Genomic DNA, 21,322 nt, shown 5'->3' with positions numbered 1-21,322 from the left:
ATATTTAATTGGAATTAGAACAAAGGCAACATATCAAATGTTGAATTGCTGAAATTTTATTGTTTGATGAAAAATATATTCTCAATTTGAACTTGATGCCAGGAATGTTGCAACGATGGTGCAGCCATTGACAGGTTGTAAAAGAGTTATAGGAAAATAGGGTGTGCCCACTGTCTGCATCACCCATATTCTTATCTATGGCCTCCATGTGTGTTTTTTTTAAAACTTGTTTTATGAGCATAAAAGATGTGATCATAATGCCAGGAGAGCCTGACTGCTGCTCAACCATGAATCCTCTGTTTGAAAAGACTTATTGTGTCTCATACACACACGTGGGGCTGGATGGGATGGTAACTCACAATGGGATGGTGTTGGTTTCTGTTTTGTCTCTACACTATCTATTACACATCTCATATTTGTATTGTATTAAAAAGAAAGTATTTAATAACGAGTGTGCAGAGGGAAAACAATGAGCCATCGCCCTTTATTTGTTGCCGTCTGCCTCCTTTAGCTCAGTCTGTCAGTATCTTTTCTCTTCCATCCTCCTCCTCTCCCTCTGCTAATCACCAACCAACAATTTTCCCTATATTTCCCTCTGTTGTGTTGTCATGATGACAGTGGTTTAGTCTCATTTGCATGGGTGTTTTCATGTTGCCTCCTCACTCAAGGGATTGAGAAGAGCTCACATTTGTGTTCCCTCCTCCCAGTGCCAGAGTCTGCTTGCGTAACCTGACAACACATAAAGTATATGCAATGTATGTTTGTCAAACAACGCACAACCCTGACGCACAGTGTTGCATGACAAAATAAGTGCAACTGTTTCATTAATTACTGTCAGAGGAAAACAGTGGACTCCTCGACTCCTAACAGCTCCTTTTGTCAGCTGCAGTCTGACTACCGACCGACACCGACACCCCCCCCCACCCACCCACCCACACCCACACCCACACACAAGCTCGAGCACCCCTTCATCAACACCTGTCATGTTCAAATTGTGTCATTGCAACTGATTTAAACTGGATGTTATGTAACACCATTAATTATATAAATCAGAGTTTTGTAATATCTTTATATAAGGCACCGTTATCCTGGAATTATTGATATTTAAGCCTCTTTTAGCTATTTTGAGTTCTTACACCCAACATGGCAACATGGTGTTACAGATGTTGGGAGGCACTTTCTCTGGAATGGAATGTTTCAATTTTATCATTTGTCTTTCCAATTTAGCCGAGTTCCTCCAAAATCTTTCTATGTATCCCTGGGTTAGTAGCCTGTGGTGAATCACTGAGGTAAGTACACCCTGTTTCACTTCACCCCCATTAGTGACCTTGTTTTTACATCTCATCTTTAAAACCCTTGTTGGTCAATTTATAGATATTCTTATTGAAATCAGCAATGCCAATAGTTTATTAGTATCAGTTTACTGAGGCAATCAGCAGTACTGTCTGGAAAGGTGATCTAGTCCCAGATGACTTGTGTTTCATTGTGGTTAAACATCTCATTAGAAGAAGTTCAGCTGCTGGAGCTGGACATCAGTTATCCACTGACCATCCAAGTCAAACAGTAAAAAAGCTGTAAAAATATAAATAACTCCAATAACAAGTGTCATGTAGTCAGTTCTAAATAACCTTTAAACCCCAGGAGGTCTGGGAAGCGTTGGTGTGTAACCATAAATTGCTGATGCTGAAAACAGCAGAAAATAAGACAATGAAGACAAATGACTTTTTAATGCTTTTATTCACTGACTAAAAGAAGAGAAGCATTCATTCAACATTGATTCAAATCAACGTTCGGCAGGTTGACCCCTCAAGTGTGCACCACCTGTCAGTTAAGAGGTTTTACATGGAGGTTTGTTATATGTCCTCCCTTTTCTCCACAACAGAACCATGGATCAACACTGTTCTCATTGATAAAATCTGCCCTCTTAGCTGGAGAGGACTCTTTCCCTGCAGACTAACCCAATAAACAGCTGGCATGATTTCTGATCAATAGTTTTATATGATTTCAGCTTTAAATTCGCCAAAGTTTAGCCAGGTTCACAACTAAAATGCTACATGGACACCAGTGGGCCTCCTCTTTGCTTGGCCGTAACTAGTCATAATCCATGCTGTTGAGTAACCAATCATCTGGAGCCGCACACATAGTTCTGCTTGAAACGTGCAGAGGTGAGTCAGCAACTAGACTCTGCTATTTTAAAAGCTGAGCACAGATCAGATTTGTGAGTTTTAGAAAGATAATTAAAATGCGTTTGAAATATGCTCCATGGTGCATGAAATCTGCTCCAGCTGTGTTTTGGTTTACGTCTGGTTCCCTGCTTACAGAAAGAAGGTAAAACCCACTGCTATATGCTCACTTTAACAAACACAATCACACAGGAACAAAACGCTCAGAATATTCAACATTAAGGATGGTAAAACCATTTTTGCAAAAAACACACAACAAACGTAGCTTCCGATTTACAAAGTCTGTGTGATTTCATAATATACTTCATGTTCATAAATTGAACCCGGACATGTGTTGCATAAGTGTATACCACGGTAATGCATTGTTGAGACCTATACAAATATGCACTATGTGAGTTTATATATCTATCTATATAGTTTATATTTCTTCCTCTACGGTTTTCTAAAGACGCAGCCGGGCGCTGTCAGCACTGCTTGTGCCCCTTTGTGGCCACTAGTAAGACTGCTGTTATTGCAAACTGTCCTGATTTTAAACAAATGCACAACATTCGTACCACGATAAAACTGGGGCCGTCTAGCCAGTCTCACAGAGACCAAGAGTGAGCCCGCCGTCACCGCTGCTGTCGCTGGGCTGGCTGACCAGAATCAAAAGATCTTAAAACTAAATGATAAGATTTCATAAATCATCATAAGGCCAAGTATTGTCATTGCAAGTTCTTATTAGTTTACGTCTTCATTTCTACTGTGTAACAGTGAGAAAAAGAAAAACTCAATATAAAAACAGAAAAAAAGGGTGGATTATATGCATTCCTCTTGCATAGTTGTGAGGCTGGACTGGGAAGCAGGCCTGCCTGCCTGCCTGGCTAATTAGGAGGTTTGGCTCTCCAGAGTTGACAAGAAAGACTTTGTTTAGTGGCCAGAAACATCAGAGCCACAGTAGCTGAGATCTAAATGAAGATAGCTGGCTGACACAAGCATGAATGTCTAGCAGTTCCTTGTGATAGTCAGAGCTACTGACAGAGTTTGGCCAGGTTATGCTATCAAAGCCATTTTGTTGTTTCTTCTATAGAGCAACAGGTAAATGATGATACCCTTAATGTTCCAGTGGTGCTGGGATCATCATCATAAACTGGCTGGAGAAACTGTTTTAGTGTCAGCTATGGCTAAAACTGAAAAAAAAAGAAATCTGGAGAAACCAAACTTCCTCTACAGTCCTCAGTGTGGTCAGCTGCTGATGGCTTTGCTCTGTGTGAACCTCCCTTTCACTGAGATTAGAACTAGCCTCATACACATCTACCTCTATCTGTTACACAGGACTGATTTGATACCAGTGCAATGCACATCCAGTGTTTTTCTCCAAGTAACAGAAACATACATCAGGATGTTGATCAGGTTCTTCACGCTCCTGCCTGAGTCCAGCCCTGTGTGAGCTCATTCAAAGTCCTGCATGTACTGGTAGTAGTCTATGGTCTTAGCATTTAGATAAAAAAATAAAACAGACAGGAAGAGTCTGAAATCTCACATTGTGACGAGGAAACCCTGTCTCTTAATGGTAATCCTTTCAGAAACATCTCATCCTCCCCTGAATCTCTTTGAGGGGAGGTTTTAGGCCCAGAACCATTTTACTACCTCTTTTCTACAGCTATTTTAAGTTCACTTCCCAAAACATTGCACACAAACATCCTGAGAGTCAAGATCACAAACTCTCAGGTTGGCATCGAGTCTGAGCAACGATTCAAGAGAAATATAACAGGTTATGTCTGATGTGTGTCTGTCTGTGGCTCTGAGTCTGTCTAGACTGATGCAGATCTGACACAGTCTGTTGCTTTGGTACAGAAATAACACACACACACTTCTGGTGATGTCAATAGGATTAACATTGGCTATTAAATATTAGCAAAGAAGTGTCAAACCCAACTCTTTGTGCATGGGCCTGGTAGGTCAGACATACCCCAGATCCCTGTATATCTTCAGCTCTGTGACTGCAACACACTTTTACTAAGCTGTCGAGGCCAACTGTCTCAGATGGACTGCATTAGAGGCCAGCTCTGTGGATTCAATTACCCATGAGGTTACAGGGGCCCTGCTATCTTCCAGGATTTCTCTATGAATGCATATAAAGAGCACAGAAACAAACAAAAAAAACATAAACATAAACAATCAAAAGGGCAGATCGAGCTGGCTGCAACCACAAGAATGTACAGTAACTGCTGGTAATGATCTCCTGAATATCTGACACATCTCCATCTCCTCTCTAGAGCCTCCTACCCTGTCACTTTGATGGCAGGCTGCATTAAGAATAAGGCTCTGCTAGCTGTGTGTCAATCAGCCTTTCTACGTTTACACAGTATAGTATAGTTATACACAATCCTCTGTCTGCATATGGTGTATAAACAAGTCCAGCCCAGACTCCAGGTGCCCCTTTGTGTCCATAGTGAAGGTGAACTGTGACTTCTGTGTGTATTTATGTGCGTGTGCTAAATATGCAGACTGAGCTCCTCTCACAGCGTTGTGATGTTGTTTAGCTAGAAGATTGATTCAATGAGTGAAACCACCTGATTTCATGGAGCGAGTAGCTAGTCCTTATATCTAGCACAGTCAGTGTGGAGCGCTTTCACTCGTGACCTTTTGTGTACCCGACACAAAAGGCCCTTAAATGGCCTCAGGATGCAAAAGCATCCAAGTGAAAGCAAAGCTTGGCATTGCAGAAACACACATTAGAAACACAGTTGACCTTTGAAAAAATGTGACACACTTTTAAACAACCTCTTCTAAATGGCTTCACACCTCCACTCTGATCAGACCAGCTGGAAATCTGGTGTGACTGTCAGTGTTAGCTGCATCCCCGATCCCTTCAAAATCAGACCATTCAAAAGTTAAAAAAAAAAAATAAAAATAAGAGAGAGTTTAATTTTCATGCAGACACTGGCCATGTAGTAAACTGTTTGCTAGTCAGATGGCCTGAGCGACCCCCCCTTTGTGGAATGTCCTGTTCCTAGCAGATCTCTAGCAGCAAATCTTCACAGCTCCAAAAGCCCAGGACTAAACACTTCCTGTCAAATCTGAACTTGGCCACAGACTTGCAGGTCACACAACATTTAACACATATCAGGCACAGTGGCCTTTGTCCTAGTTGGGAAGCTACGACCTGTCAGCAAGTAGCTTCTGGAAGCATCTGAGGAAGTGTTTAGTCCCTGACACGTTCCGAGATTAAACCAAACTCCTCGTCCTCCTCGCCTTTAGTTTTTACATTCACTCACTCCTCACAGTGAAACAGGTGATGGAAAAGAGAAGGAGGCAGGAAATATGGTGGTGAGCAAATGTTGTTGACATGGTCCAACTCCGTACTGCTCTGCTTAAGCCTCTGTCATACTGTGGCACTGTTCTGGACAAGGCAGGCCTCACTTGGCTTCATGAGGCTGCAGCAACAAGCACTGTACATGCAACAATGCTGCTAACCCTCATTAACCATGGACATAAATGTGGCCTCCCCAACACACATTCTACACAGCTAGTGTCGAATCCTGAATTTGTGAACACAGGGTGCAGCCACTAACACAGCATTAGCCAAACCACATACAGGTCTGCTTTGGTCTGTATTGATTCAAACTACAGAACCAGACTGTTGACTTTCCATCTAGTTCAGCACAGTTTGGTCCACAGTATAACAAGGCCAGAGCTTGGACACACAAAAACAGAGCTGTGGTTGTCAGTGGAAGAAATGAATAGTGGAGTGCGGGAAAAGAAAGGAATAAGAGAAGTGACGGTACTAGAAGGAGGTGTAGAGTAGAGAAGAATACTGGACCGGCCTCCTGCCAGTGTGTGTGTACGCGGGCACTTCAGATAGACGTGTGTCTGGGTTTAAGTTTGTTCCACTGTGGTCTTTGGCAGCTTAAAACACATCAAGGGAGGAGAACAGATCCAGTGACTCCTAATGTCCATGTGAGTGAGCTAGAGGCCTGAGCTACTGTTACTCTCCGTCCTCCTCCTCTTTCTGAAAACCGATTGTACCCTGAGAACGAACGATTTCTGTTCCTGTTTCCTGCTGCAGTAGAAGTGATAAGACTACACTGCTGAACATGAGCAAGCCCCCACCTTAAATACACACACACACACAGAAAACATATGATGGCTGCACTGCTGATAACCTACGCACGCACGCACGCACGCACGCACGCACACACACACACACACACACACACACACACACACACACACACACACACACACACACACACACACACACACACACACACACCATCTTATTTCACACTTTTCTACTGGATACACATGAAAGTTTTACATGAAGACTTGTGCAGAAAATACAGGCACGCTCTAAGAAATATTAAAACACGTGCTGAGACTCCTAGCTACTGTAACTCATAGCGCTGCTTCCCTAGAGAGTGAACTAACAATCACAGCAACAACTAACATACATCACAAAGCTAATGACTTGGGGAGTAAAAGGTTTGAAAAGCAGTGAGACTCTAGAGGCTTTCAGGCACAAGATGGCTCAGTATTTAGCTGTTGACACACAGGGACCAGGGACAGGTCATTTTTTTCACTGAGGGTGTTTTTGAAAATGCTATGCTTTACTGTGACCATGTCTGTTTCCTAATGTGTCAAACCCTATCTGAGTGTGCAGTTATTTGCCTTAGTGGCAAAACTTTGTCTCACCTCTCTTTGCAAAGACAACACAGAGTTCTTCCCACGCCATCTTCACTAACATTTGGTGGAAAACACAAAAACTAACGCTGCACTTTTGTGGCCTAAAGTTTTCTAAAATGTTTCTATATCACTAACAGTCAAACCAGCCCTCTGGTAGACTGGTGACCTGTCCTGGGCATACGGCACCTCTCGTCCAGTGTCAGCTGGGATTGGCCCTAGCTGCTGCGTGAACCTCTAAGGATGAGCAGTATAGGTAATGGATGCATGGAAGGAAATAGCAAAACCAGAAACTTTTGATTAAGAATTTGTCCTAGAGCCTCCATATAGGAGGATGATTTGGGAGAGAAGGGTCATTTTTTAAATATATATTCCCATTTGAAAATGTCATAGTAAAATGAAACTCTAGCTGATCACAGCCCCTCCTTTTGTTGTGGGCAGAAAAGCCGCTGTAAGGGTTCAACTGGACTGAAATCTGACTTCTAGTGTGGAGGCTTGAGGAGACAGGAAACAAAGGATGAAACACACACTGTGGCTGGGGATGGAGTCTGTAAAATCAGCTTGTTTGTAAAAGTCAATCTAGTTTGATTTTACATTCTACTACAAAATTGCTGTGATTTCCCTCCTTATCAGCTGATGACTACACACAACACAAATCTACACAGGAACAAACACAAGCTCTAAAATGAGGAATGAGAGAGTTAGAGAAGGGGAAGAGGAAGATAAGATAAAAACCAACATATTTTGGTCTGAATGTGTGATGTTGGTATTGCTATCCCCTCCGAGTATGAGTGTACAGCTCTATATACACAGCCACAGGCAGCCTTTAAAAGAAACTCTTGGTACCAAAGTGCATTCATCCTGAGATATGGACCAAGGACTAGAGAGATTATCATGGCTAAACTATCAAGGTCCCTTAAAAGACAAGCAAACGTGTGGTAACCACAGGACCCATCACTGGGATCAATTCATTCTGAACAAAGCAAAGTGCTGGCACGCTGTCTGACTCTGGTTCCATATCAGTCCATGGAAAATAAACTGCAAGACAACCTTGTAAACTATAGACCTTGATATAGACCTTCACAGTCTGCAGTGCCATTGCCCCGACCTCAGACTGACCTGAGCTGTAGCCGTTTGGGAGGGCAACTTTCCTGACGAGGGCTGGCTGACAGCGTTTACCCATGAAAGGCAGGTAGGTGCCCTGTAGCCCACCCTAACTGATTTTCCTGCTCAGCTCAGGACATGCCTTCATAAGACACCAGCGTGCCACAGCTGTCAGAACCACTCAGCAGTCACAACACTGGAGCATCAGATGGAGCCATACTGGGCCCAGTTATCTACTGGTCATATTCAAAATTACATCTGTAGCACAAGACATTTTGTCAGCCATGAACATGGCATGCTAGTACTCTGACAGAGCTTCAATAACATTTATTTATTTATTAGAGCAAAGGCATACACTCAGTGATTTAAAAAAATAGAACTGGACAATAAAAGACTATAATTCAGTCAAAGTCATGCTTTCACCCTTGTTAATGAATCCCTAAAGAACAAGCCAGTTGCACAGTCAGACAAGATCCACTGTGCCAGACAGACATCATTTCACCCAGGAAGACTAACTACATTCAGTTCAGACATTAATTGGGCCCAGCAGGTTGTCTATTGACAGGATGGATTTCCTACAGCCACTCTCTGTCCCACACAACATCTAGTGGAGATAAAACGTGCAATGAGCAGATTGCTTTTGCCATTCTTTAGTCTTTATCAACCTTAATCTTTGAAAACAAATGTATGATTAGGTTTGCTGACCCTCCAACCAAGGTGGAGTGAGGGTTCATCAGATGGCAAGATAAACAACATCATCAATAATAACAACGACAACTGTATCCAGAAAATAAGGGACTGTTTCAAAGGCAACTGTGACTCAAGAGGAAAAAAAAAAAAATTCTCACATTAACTGATTGTTTCACACACCCGACACGAAACCATCACAATTGTGGTCGTAGTGATGTTAAAAGCCTACCTGAGACTGACAGAGAAAACTTTTCGCCACACACAACCCAAAACTACGTTGTGCTGTAGGTGCCATTTCTTGAAAAAAAAAAAAAAAAAAAAAAAAAGAGCTGTCTTATCTGTTGGAACCTCCAAACTCCATTTATTCAGCAATCCCGACTGTTGGCAAGATACGCGTCTGCCAAATTTCTGCGGCAAACTACCCAGTAAAACTGACTGACTGAGTTGAGTTAAATTCAGTGCATCCTCTTTTCCCTGGTCTTACTCATGAAATGTTTTACCCCAAAACAAGAACACCACCACCCCCACTGAGAAAAACTGGTTCCTACCTACAGTGCTGCTGGCATGACTGCAGAAACCTGGGTTTGGTATTTGTCACCTTAGGAAGCTGTGCCTACAGAACACTGGTGCTGTTTTAGCATGGCCTTTGGAAGTAGTCACAGAGATATCTCAAAACACAGATACAGATATATATATATATATATATATATATATATATATATATATATATATATATATATATATATATATATATATATATATATATATATATATGTATGGCAATATGGAGTGAAAACCTATTTCCTGTTTAGAATAATACAGATGTACATATGTAATCCCAGAGCCCTTCATATTATGGTGCACACTCCTGGTCTTTTCTTTGACTTGATGACTTGACATTTTAATATAAAGGGGCTCTGAAACCAGTGATGCTAGTTGGAAAGTTTTGACCTCTAGAGCGGAGCAAAGGCAGCTATATTTGTCCTGAATACACAGAAAAGGATGCTGAAAATTATTTAGGACCAGCTCATTACAGATCAAAACAGAACACAGTAGGGGTGTGCTGTATCGTGACGGGCTGAAGTTTCATAGTCAGTCGGAAGACGAGGCTCCCTATTCGGTCGACTGGTGAGGTTTCCCCAAATTGTCGACGGGGTGAGCAGGGTGGGAAGCGTGCTGGCTGTAAGCATGTAACTATTCTCCATAACACCATCGGTAAGGAGCTGAAAACCCTTAATAAAACCATTTGGCTTTGAAATGCCACTCACATAAGGATGATCTGAGTCATGGCACTGACATGGCTGTTGCTGAGAACTGCATTAAAATCGATTAGCACCAGCCACAGTCGGCCGTTTTACAGTGGAGATTCCCACCCTGCTGGCAAGGCTCTCAAACTAGTGGACAAGTGCACAAGGTGTTCTTTCAGAGCAACAGAAGAAGCAGCGAAGGTTGTGTTACCCAGGAAGTGATTGATCAGTTTGTTTACAAACTCCAGCGTTTGCTGGAGCGGAGAAGACAGACAGACCGACAGAGCAAAGGGTTTTTTTTAAAAAAGAAAAGCAAAATAGTTTCACAACTAAAGCTAGTAGCTTGTGTCCGAATACACATTCCCCCAAAATCCCACCAATCCATCACTCAACCCGCCTGCCTGTTCTGTTCTGTTCTGTTCTAGCTGTGAGCAGGATAATAATATATCTGTATTTAAATACATACAAAGCCTATAGAGGCAAGGGAACCACCACACAGGAAAACAAGATTATACACAGAGCAGGGAGAGATGGAAAACAGTTAAATAAAAAAAAAAGGAAAAAAAACCCAAAAAACAAAAACAAATCAAAGTTACATCATACAGAGGCTCTGGAGGTTATTAAGGTGAAGGAGAGACATCAAGCTCTGAATACTTGTTGTGAGCAAGACCAGACCAGACTGGGCCAGAGGGCATTTGAAGGGGGCAGGATGACCCATTTCAGACAAATTAAAAACTGTCTTATCAGTAGTCAGAGATCACAGACTGGTATTCCTTTAAACTGAATGAATATCAAATTGTACTTATAATTACCAGTTTTAATTGGATATTCATAATTGGATAATCTATTTTTTTAAAAATCAAAGACTGCCTCTGTTTTCTAAGTCAGTGGCTGACCAGATAATCAAGAGGCAAAGATAGAAAACGGGGAATGTGTTGGAAAATGCTAAGAATTGATTGTGTGCTAAAACCCCTGTGAAACTAAAATAAAATAAAAACAATCAGCTCACATTAGTTCACATGAGTTTACTTTAGACTGCTTTAAGATCCAGTTTAGATTTCTGACCTGGACCTGGTGGGTCTGGTCTGGCCTTGACACAGTTTAGGCTGTGATGTGTTGGGTTTGCCATCCTTGCCTACATGCCCATGCTGAAGGTGTGCAGCTCGCGGTGGAAGTGCTGGGTGGGTTCGGACAAAACCAGACTGGAATCCAGGCAAGGGTGCCAGACACGACCAAGGCCCAGCGACACCTCCTTGACCAGGTTATGGACTGGGTCGCCTTCCATGCACACTGACTGGTCCGGGTCGAAGTCGATGCTCTCCTCAGAGACTGTCAGGACGCGAAGACTGGAGCCTCGCAGCCGTGAGATCGCCACCAGGTTGTGGGACCACACGGTGTAACCTACAGAGAAAGATGGGGTGACGGAGGGTGGACTTATCTTACCTATACAACTACAACATACAACTTTACACTGGACATACCACTGGCTACAAACAATGACTTAATACATCATGATAATATTACATCGTATTAGCTTGTGAATTCACTTTAATTTGAACTTGGCATTCATCTTTTTATTTATTACTTCCTTTTACTTATGCATCAGCCAGATGAACTTTGACCTAATTCCAGACAAACAATGCCTGTAGGATCAAGTGGCAGTTGCTGCAGGCAAACACTGACAAAACGGAAACTATAACAAAGTCTGAACCAAGTGGAGTGCAGAATTTCAAAGCAGGCTATTGTAACTAGGCAAATGTCTTTATCTTTAAGCTTTTGTTTCCCACATAGGAAACTGCACAGACACTAAACAAGCTTTAAAGTTGGAGTACACAGTAATTTTTTGGAATCAATGGACAAAAATTCCATCATCACTTTTCAGCATATGATAATTAAAGTGATCTGAGAGCAAAGTAGACCTCTCCACCTTCTCTTGGCTCCATTTTCAGGCTTCAGAAAATCTAGCTCATGACAGGAGACTCTGGCCAATCACAGATCTTTTTAGGGAAAGAGACAGTGTTCCTATTGGCTGTTCTACAAATACAGATACATGTGCATGACCTTTCAGATGGATATGTGCCAATGTCGGTGAAGAGTTTCAGACATGTAGGGAACTTGTTGTGTAAAAACGTTTGCAAGACATAACAACCTCATAATGTAGTGATATTTGAGTGTCGTGTTTCCAGCTTTTTGCACTGCTGTCTAGTAGCAAAAACCCAATACTTCAGTTTAAGGTTGTATTTGGTTTTGGAACTACAGTAGGCCTCATTACCTCGAGTTACCATACAAACAATAAATGTTGCCACAGGGAAAAAAACTGCATAATAGTGAAATGATACAAAACACAGAAGTACCCTGGACACAATTGCTGACACCCTTCTCCAATATTTGGTTGCGGAACCTCTGGCCATGTTCCTTGTGGCCATCTAGAAGTTTCTTGCACCTGTCTGCAGGTAGTTTTTGCCACTCCTCCGCTGCTAATGCATTCAAGCTCTTTTAAGTTTACAGGAGTCTTCTTTGCAACGGCAGAATTTTCAATGGGATTTAGGTCAGGAGTCATTGGCAGGACGCACAACCGTATCGGGTGCACAGTCATAGATGAGTTAACAAGGTAGAGATGATGCCGGCACTCACACTTAAATAGTCTTGATATTTAACATGGGTCAATCAATTCATGCTGCTGGATGTGAACTGTGGTTCATTGTCCTGCTGAAAAGACCCAAGACCTTCACCTCACTGGGTAACACATTTGGCTCTAAAATGCCGTGGTAACCTTCGGGATTCATCATTCCTTTGACACATTCAGTGGCTCCAGTGCCTCCAGTGCCACATGCAGCAAAGCATCTCCACAGCATGACAGAACCTCCAGTATGTTTTACTGTAGGTTCATTTTGTTGCCTATAAATAAACCGATGCACTGCATTCCCAAAGAGCTCTACTTTGGTTTCAGAACACTATCCCAGAAACACTGTGGCTAATCTATGAGAGTTTTCACAAACAGAAGTTTTGCCTTTTTGTGCCTTTCTGTCAATAGTGGTGTCCTCCTTAGCCTTTGCCCATGCAGCTCTACTTGGTTTAGGGTGGAGTTTTTGGTAGAGGCTGAAACCACCACTCCAGATTACTCCAGCTGGCCTGACGCCCTTTAAATGTCTTGTGTTGTGTTTGTTCCACAATCTGCACCTTCACAGACTTCTCTCATTGAGTTTCCTCTTAGTGCCACGTTCTGCAAGCGTCTGAACAGTTTTATGACAGCGACCTTGAAAACATTATGAACTGTTGAAACGGGGATTTCAGGATCTTTGACGACTGCCTTGCAGCCTTTGGAATTGTTCATTCATCATTCATTAGTTAATTCCGGTCATGTGAGAACTGAAAATAGCCACAGGTGATTCTTACTTGTTTGCGGAACAAATTTAAATTCATCATGGGGATGCCAATAATTGTGGACCGCTTACAGAACATTTTATGTCTGTATTTTTTATTTCACTATATGGAAAACATGAGTTATTATTAGTTATTGTTAACTTTCGACATTTTATTAAATATTCTGATTATACAACATTGGTTCATTTGCATTTAGTTCTGAAGATAATCTAAATTCTGTACTTAAAATTCAGGGGTGTCAGCAATTTTGACCATGACTGTATAAATCCCCAAAACAACAAACTGGACTCACCATGTATCACCAGTACAGCCAGCTGAGTACACCTCCATGCTAAGAGGACCAGCGGGTCTTCGTTGCGATTGATGCTGAGGTCAGGGAAGTCGGGGTCATCCCTCAAGAGCAGGAAGTGAGTCAGCGTTTTGTTGTACTGCTGAGAGATAAGCTCCAATGTGGCATCAGTCACCAGCGTGCTGTAACTGTCGAGGTGGAGGCGCTCCAGAGGAAGGCTAGGTTTTAGGACCCTGAGGAGCTCTGAGCTGTCGACCTCCAGGGCCATAATGTACACTCGCAGGTTGGCACTCACACGAACCTGAGGAGGATCAGGTAAACTTTACAGATGTGTTCAAGGTTTATTTGTACATTTCAACAAACATTCACATCTTGTCATCAAATAGAGCCCCTGCAAAACAGAGAATCACAGACAGCTGATGCATTACCAGTGCCTTCCAATCGTCCTCTGTAGCGGTCCCTTCTAACGGTTTGAACTCCAGGGCAGCGCCATTGAGCAGCAGGGAGAGGCGGTGCAGTGGGGTTCGACGTGGAGATGCCAGCAGACCACAAAGCTCAGATGTCAAGTCAGAGAAATCCAGAGCCAGAGAAGTGAGATTAGAGAGTCGATCTAACTCTGATGGTGAGATGAGGGGGCCTGTGGACAGTTCAAGAGAGGTGACATGTTAGATAAAAATACTGTGTAGTGCTACTCTTTGTACAATTTTTGAACTTTGAAGGGACTGTTCAATCACGTAGTATGTACCATGCTTGTGATATACCAGACAAATACACACCTAGCTGGTGGTCCAGTAAGCTGAGGTGCTGCAGGGTCTCAGCTGAAGGGTTCGACAGGCAGGCTAGGGAGCAGGGAGTCACCAGACCCAGCATGAAGCTACAGGACAGCCACCTCAGCTGCCTGCTGTTAGACAGCAACTCCATGAACAACTGCTGGATTCTGCAGAGAGCAGAGGGGAAGGGTTAATGAACAGAGGCGGGGGGGAAATTAGCTTAAATTTACTTTTCCAGCATGACTACAGCTTCCTATAAGGTTCATTGAACACACCCAGAAAACCTGTTCATCCTGAAAATAAAACCTGGGGGTGAAGAAAGGAGAAGAAGAAAACAGGACTGATAATATACTAATACTAATATTTTTATTTTTGCTTTTATAAGCAAATATAAGACCCATGGAATGAAACTGAACATCGTGGCCTTGGTCTGATATGTGTGCCAATTATATTTTAGCACAGATTCAGACAGCTCCAAATCCTTCAGACCTATCCTACAGAGCACAACACAGAAGGTATGCACTGACATTGCATTTTCATGTGATGCCACCCACCTCACTACCACTGAGATGCAAAACAAACCCACACTGGCTGCTATGAATGAGAAGTACTGTGACATGGCAAGGAAAGGGCCAAAGAAAGTGGCAATCATCTGTGGACACCTAACAATCTGTGTGTCTTGGAAAGTCTCATGAATCAGTGTTTCCTAACACACGTTCATTTATATAGAGCAACATGGATGTAACACTACATGAAACAAAGCCTAACATCTCAAGTCCATGCTGAGGTAACTCTGATGGCACCAACAGGGTTATTTGTGCAGACTTGGAGCGAAGCATTAACATAACTCAAGATATGACCACAGATTCTCAAAACTGTTCTACCAAGGCCAGTGTCTGCTAATTAGTGTGTTAGCTGATCATGGCTGAAACTGGATTATTTTTAAAAACATGACATCATCATCTGCTGCTCTGTCTCTAAACAATCCCTCCCTCTTTCGAGGCTGTGATCCACAGAGCATGCACCTTAACAGTCTAGGCTACATTACACCTGCAGCTTGCTGACAGACAGCTAGTCACACACCGTGAGAGTGTTTGATGTGGACACACCGTGTGCTGTGCTGATGCTGGAGTTGCTCTGCACCCTTTAACTAGATGACGTCAAACTGTCTTATAAACATAGACCCATTTTGTAAATTAATTACTGTTCCGAAAAACCAAAAAAAAAAAAAACCAAACAACACCCTGCTTCCAATCCAATAAGGGTTTCAACAGTGCCATTTTGTAAGTAATACTCCCACATAAACAGCACTGCATAGCAACGGCTAAAGACAATAACCAGTATTTTGTTGAATAATGCTCTGCAACCAATCGACTACCAAAATTATAGCATATTTCAGTCTTTTTCTATTCAATGCAATGACCACTATATGGATAGAAGCAGCTACAGTATCTAACCATTACTGACTTACTACAAAAATGGCTTTTCTGTTGAGTGTGCTTACTCATTGATCTTTTTGTCCCCCTGGTGTATTTGGTGCAGATTCGAGCTGTCTAATAGTCCTTCCTGCTGGAGAATACAGGTGTCTCCATACAGACTCAGCTTCTGCAGGTTTCTAGAAAATGAGAGAGGCAAAGTTAGAAAGATGAAGCATCCAATGCTAGATTGATCTATAATAACAAGACACTTGTTAGAAAAACATCAGTGTGAGTCATTTATCAAACATCTCAATCATTAACAAAAACCAATAACGGCCTGTAGTGAGGACTCCTATCTTTTTTCTGAATACTACCTATAATTAATTTGGGTTATATATAATTTCCTTCAATAGAAAGTGGTGGCCCAATTTTCAACGAGAGCAAGTTAAAAAAAAAACAGTGTGGTAGCCTAATAACACTACAAGCCCATTATATTTTTGTCTGGACCTTAAACTGACTGACTTTGCAGAGAAACACATAACATCCTCTACAACATGTCAATTATCTGAAGACACTTTTCATTATCATCTCTCTGTTCTGTCAATGTTTGTTTAAGTCATTACAGGTACAAGCTGCGTATCTGGTTTTATCAGAAGCTGCACATGAGGGGTGCGTGGTAATTATCAACAGAAGCAACAACAGCTAGACAAGGGGTTGTGTGTAACATTTACCAAACAATTTCACGAGGCAAACCGCAGCCATTTTGCTCAATCGAATCTAGCCCTGGTTCTGTATGTTGCTGGGTTGTCTGCACAGAATTATGGCCGCCCTGCACTTTGCTGCACTGCTTTCTAGAGCCCTTTATATCCCCATACCCAGAATAGATTGGCAGCAATCAAGCAGCAGTCTATATGCCAAAAGTCAGAGTTGGAAAAGCAGTCAAGGTAAGCATAGAGCTCAAAATGCACTCAATTACCTTCTTCTGAGGAGGCAATCTACATCTGATTTGACAATTGTGTTTTGAAGATCACCAATAAAAGTTGAAGGAAAGGACTATCAACCACAGGTGCACCATGCAGCCACACATGACTGTGTACTGTGAATATAATGTTAGGCAGCCCACTTCCTGTAAACCAGCTGAGAGCTAAACTTCACAAAATGTCTCTGCAGCGAAACCAGCAGCAGACTTGTAGAGTGTGAAACTGCTAATCAAGGAACAGTGAGTTACCTGTTCTCATTATTTCGAACATGCACCAGTACCAGTGGAGTTGGACTGATGTATTTGTTGACAGAATCACAGACTACTTCAGGACATTAGCTGAAGTTAGATATGGCAGCTGTCAAGTGATGTTTCTGGATCAGTGATCAACTGGCTTGAATTGTTACCGTCTATGAAAACAATTAAATACCAAATAACATATTTAGTTCACTAAGACATATTTTATATGACATATTTCTAAAACTACTTGTGTTGTATTGACAGGAAATGACACAAGTCATGCACCAACCGAAACCTTGTTAGTTTTCCAGATTATGAGTTGGTGGTAGCCTCCAAAAGAGAAATAAAAACTTTTCTGACATAATATTTCATTTCTCATCCATGTACACCACATCCAAAAACTAACTAACATGTATGTATACATGCGACCGCATGTACCCAATTTAGTCACACTTCAAAACCATGTTAGAAATAGTGTGCACAGCCGAATAGGGACACAGGTTAAGCTTTTTTTGAATGGAAACTGCTCAGTAAGAAGGATTCAGACAACAGAAAATGTTTCAGCCCCCTCAGCAGAACTAAGACATGAACTGAACAGCTTTGGATGGCTGCTATTTAAAAACTACAAAGCAGGGTAGAGAATAATAGAGAACGTGTGAGAAGGTATCATAGAGGTTCTGCGTTGAAATCGGGAATCTTGACAGTCAGAGGAAAAGTTTTTTTCACAGCAGAAATGATCCAAATGACCAGATTTTATATATGGAGCTCGTTTGTGATTACATCATACAATATGCTATGACATACCAGAGCTAAATACATACACATATACACTGTATATGTGTGTGTCAGTGCTGATATCAGCAAGTCACAGCCAACAAAGCCTTCTCTAGCCTCCACCAGTTCTGCATTGTATTTGTATGGAGACCAATGTAACATGGAAAATGGAAGTGGCAACAAAAGAAACGCAGACGAGCATTTGACTTGGAATTGACATCGACGCATTCATCATACATAGGCCACATTATTGTTTGACGACTGTGAATGTAAAACTAGGCAGATGAATACTGTTATTTCACCAATGTCGTCAGACACATATAGACAACATTGGATGCTAGCTCCACCGCAAAAGACATGTCCTGATTACGTAACTCCTAATGTCAGGGTTTGTTTATAGCTAACTGAGCTAGCTAGCTTACTGCGACGCAACAAATACTATAAAATGTATACAAAATTAGATTATGATGTGCGACTTCCTGAACTGAATAAAAACAGACGCTCAGAAAGACGTCTCGGTGTGGGGGTAACGTTACCTGTTGTTGCGGATGCTGGTGAACACACACAACACCTGGTCCAAGTAGGTGGCCATGGCGTCTCTCCATCGCTCGGAGAGCTGCGGGTCGCCATCGGGACCAGGGGGCTGGTCCATCCTGGCGGACGGCGGTTCGTTGTTCAGAGGGCTAAGGTAGCCTTCTACCGGTGCGAGCTCCAGCTGCAGCTCTCGCACGAAAGAACCGAACTTCCGCATGAGGAACTCCAGCCTTGGGGTCTCCTCGGAGCTGGAGCCGCCGCCGCTACACCCACCGCCTATCCGCAGTTTGAGCTCGGTCCACAGCGCGGGGTAGAAGAGACACTCCCTCCATCGCGAACACACCGCCGAGGCCCGGAGCTTGTCTCGGTCGGATAGAAAGGAGAATATATGGACGATAAGCTCGCTGGGCAAAGCCATGGCTCCGACACCCCCGCACAGAGCCATGGCGAGCTAAGAAATGTGCTGTCTGAAAACCAACCAGGTTTATAAGAAATGTTACAACCGTTTTTTAAATCGGTGCAGCGGCGGCTATTCACAGCAACGCTTGTTCCCCTCGGTGAAAACAAACCGTTTTTCAGCTTTGCCTTCAATACTATTGGACCGCACCACTCGCTTTCAGTGGACGGGGAGCAAAACAACCCTCATACGTGTTAGAAAAATGTCTGACACAGGAGACGTGCCAGTATTTGTGTTTGGTAAAAACTGCGGTTTTATTTATTAAAACATATTTCGGCTTTAGAGATATTTTCGCCAGATTTTTTTGATAATCTAGGATTGCATCTCTGCATTGACAAGTGAATGGTTCAGTCCTGAGGTGCTGTTATTTTTGCCATACTGCCCTGCTCCGCGGGAGGGCGGTGTTTCTCGACACCTAAGAACTGGAGCCAACACGTGATTTGTATTTTGGAGATGGTTCCCACCCAGACACACCCCCTCCTGTTAATACCCGCTGCAAAGAGAGGTTACAGCGGATGAGCAAAACCAAACCACGACATAAAGTTTAGCTCTTAACAAAAACGATATGCCTAACAATAGCAGTAGTATTTATTGCATGGCTGGTGCACATGCATGCATTGTCAAACACTGGTGTTATTATGTCTATCTCACTAACTCTGTGATACCATGAAATTATATCTACTTTTTTAACCTTTCATTTCTGTATAAAAAGGAAAAAAAAAAAAAAAGACAGTCAACAAAACCATCACCCCTCAGTGCTGCAGCCAACCATTTAACTCACAACAATAATTTTAAATGGGCAAAATATTATTATTTGATCAATGTTTTGACATTGAGTCCAAGTAACCAAAAACTGGACCTACTTCTCTCATTTTTGAAACTCTTTTTTTATACCCAGATGTCACCAGTGATGATTCCAATTGATCGAGTTTTTATGATACCATTTATTGGATACATTTTTCAATAGCAGCCCTCTTGAATCAGTTTCATTTTCAAATTATGAATAGGCCTAAATACAATATGACTAAAATATTAATGCAAAGTGTACTGCTGAGTACCATATTTAATTCGGGGAAAATATAATAATTGTTCATAAATCAAACTAATGAGCCTCAATATAGGCCTACTGCACTGACGTTGCTGCTGACACGGATGCTTTAGGCTCATATTAATTCCAAACATGGCTTCATTACGATTTGTGCACAGTGTGACTGATCCAAATGAATGACAAGGCAGTGGCTGTTTAAAACTCGAACTTTATGATTGACAGGTCAAAATTTAGACTCTGTAAAATCAGAAATATAGACAAGGGGCACATCTGGAGCATTTAAACAACACACTGAGCTGTCAGCTGCTCCAGTGGAGCTTTGAAGTGTCCATCAAGTCCTTCTTCAGTCTCTCTAGCCATGCAGGTCACCTCTCTGTCTCCACAATTTGTGATCTTTAGACTTTTGAATTTGAGATGTGGTGGCAATGACTGTGGGGTCAGGATAGTCATTTAATCCCACATATCACCACAAGATAGCAGTATAATGACTCAGCACCAGACCACAAGTAAATCCACCTTAAAACTTTTTATCACTACTGTGCCTTTGTCTTGTCCGCTCTTCTTCTGTCACAATCAGACTTTCTGACAGAGAATTACTTGGAGGAGATGGGGCATGAAGAGGAAAAGAGAAGACCAATCTCCATTAAAGTCTAAGTAACCACTTAAAGTATATTATGGTAAAAGAGAATAAATTAAAGAAATAAATGAAATCGAATTTCAGCTCAAGTAATTGACTGCAGTAATTTCATAACAAATGTACCAATTTATCTAATGTGGAAGTCTATCCTCTGTGACAATGTCAGAGCTAGGACCTTTTTATTTTTGATGGATTTGTTAAAGTTAAAGCTGGTTAATTTCTGTCACATCAGATTGATTCTCACTCCACATCAAAGTTTAGGTCTAGGCCCACTTAAAAAAATGAAAATGAAAGAGGAGAAAATAATGTGTTTCGTGAAGACAGCAAACCACAGGTATGATACTATATACAGTAGAAGACACAAATCTTGTGCATGAGACTACATGGATAACATTATGTGAATTTTATATTAGCAATTCAGCAATTAATAAAATTACATAAGATTACCATTACTACTATTCAAGATATACAAATAAAGATAGATTAAATACAAATTATAGGCATGTTAACGCATATTCAAGACCGACATTAGTAGAATTAGACTGCAAACAAGGAAAATTACAACAGGAAAACCAAGCATACAGTAACAAGGTCACATACAAGATAAATACACAGATGAGTCAGCACAAAAACAATACTTACGTAGACAAAATAACACCAGATTATAACGCTCCACTCCTTCATAAATCTAACTTTGACAAAAAAAAGGGCTGAGGGAAGTAACGGGGCTCTATGGTTACCTGAAAGATGAAAAACAAGCAGGAAAAAGGCGACTAAATACATTATTACTTTCAAAAAGATTTACCAGTAAAGAGTACCATTTATTATTAGTCAAGCACTTAATTTAAAACATATAGTTCCACAGTTTTTAGAGTGAAAATCCAGGTGAATTACCGAGACATA

At 41.7% G+C, this 21,322-nt stretch overlaps 1 protein-coding gene across 1 annotated transcript; it reads right to left on the bottom strand.

Annotated features, from left to right (window-relative positions):
- Positions 1–1,718: 1,718 nt before the first annotated feature.
- Positions 1,719–18,877, bottom strand: LOC139614009 (F-box only protein 33). The gene is made up of 7 exons (XM_071471076.1): positions 18,280–18,877; positions 15,837–15,947; positions 14,339–14,499; positions 13,991–14,199; positions 13,566–13,863; positions 6,382–11,290; positions 1,719–6,331 (listed from the first exon to the last, which is right to left on the bottom strand). The coding sequence occupies exons 1-6, from the start codon at positions 18,720–18,722 to the stop codon at positions 11,025–11,027; spliced, it is 1,488 nt and encodes a 495-aa protein (XP_071327177.1). The 5' UTR covers positions 18,723–18,877; the 3' UTR covers positions 1,719–6,331; positions 6,382–11,024.
- Between the last annotated feature and the right edge of the window lie 2,445 nt (positions 18,878–21,322).

This window comes from Trachinotus anak, unplaced genomic scaffold (genome assembly GCF_046630095.1).
Source record: "Trachinotus anak isolate AG129_WGS33_773 ecotype Australia unplaced genomic scaffold, CSIRO_AGI_Tana_v1 ptg000033l, whole genome shotgun sequence".
In the NCBI taxonomy this organism is placed as follows: domain Eukaryota; kingdom Metazoa; phylum Chordata; class Actinopteri; order Carangiformes; family Carangidae; genus Trachinotus; species Trachinotus anak.
The sequence above is the reverse complement of the archived record's forward strand: the minus strand, read 5'-3'. Positions and strand labels throughout refer to the sequence as shown.

Coding starts and splice junctions, on each gene's coding strand:
- LOC139614009 (XM_071471076.1), bottom strand. CDS start 18,722: ATGGCTCTGTGCGGGGGTGTCGGAGCCATGGCTTTGCCCAGCGAGCTT. Junction 15,948..18,279: donor ACCAGCATCCGCAACAACAG/GTAACGTTACCC, acceptor CTCATTTTCTAG/AAACCTGCAGAAGCTGAGTC. Junction 13,864..13,990: donor AGGACGATTGGAAGGCACTG/GTAATGCATCAG, acceptor GATCCTCCTCAG/GTTCGTGTGAGTGCCAACCT.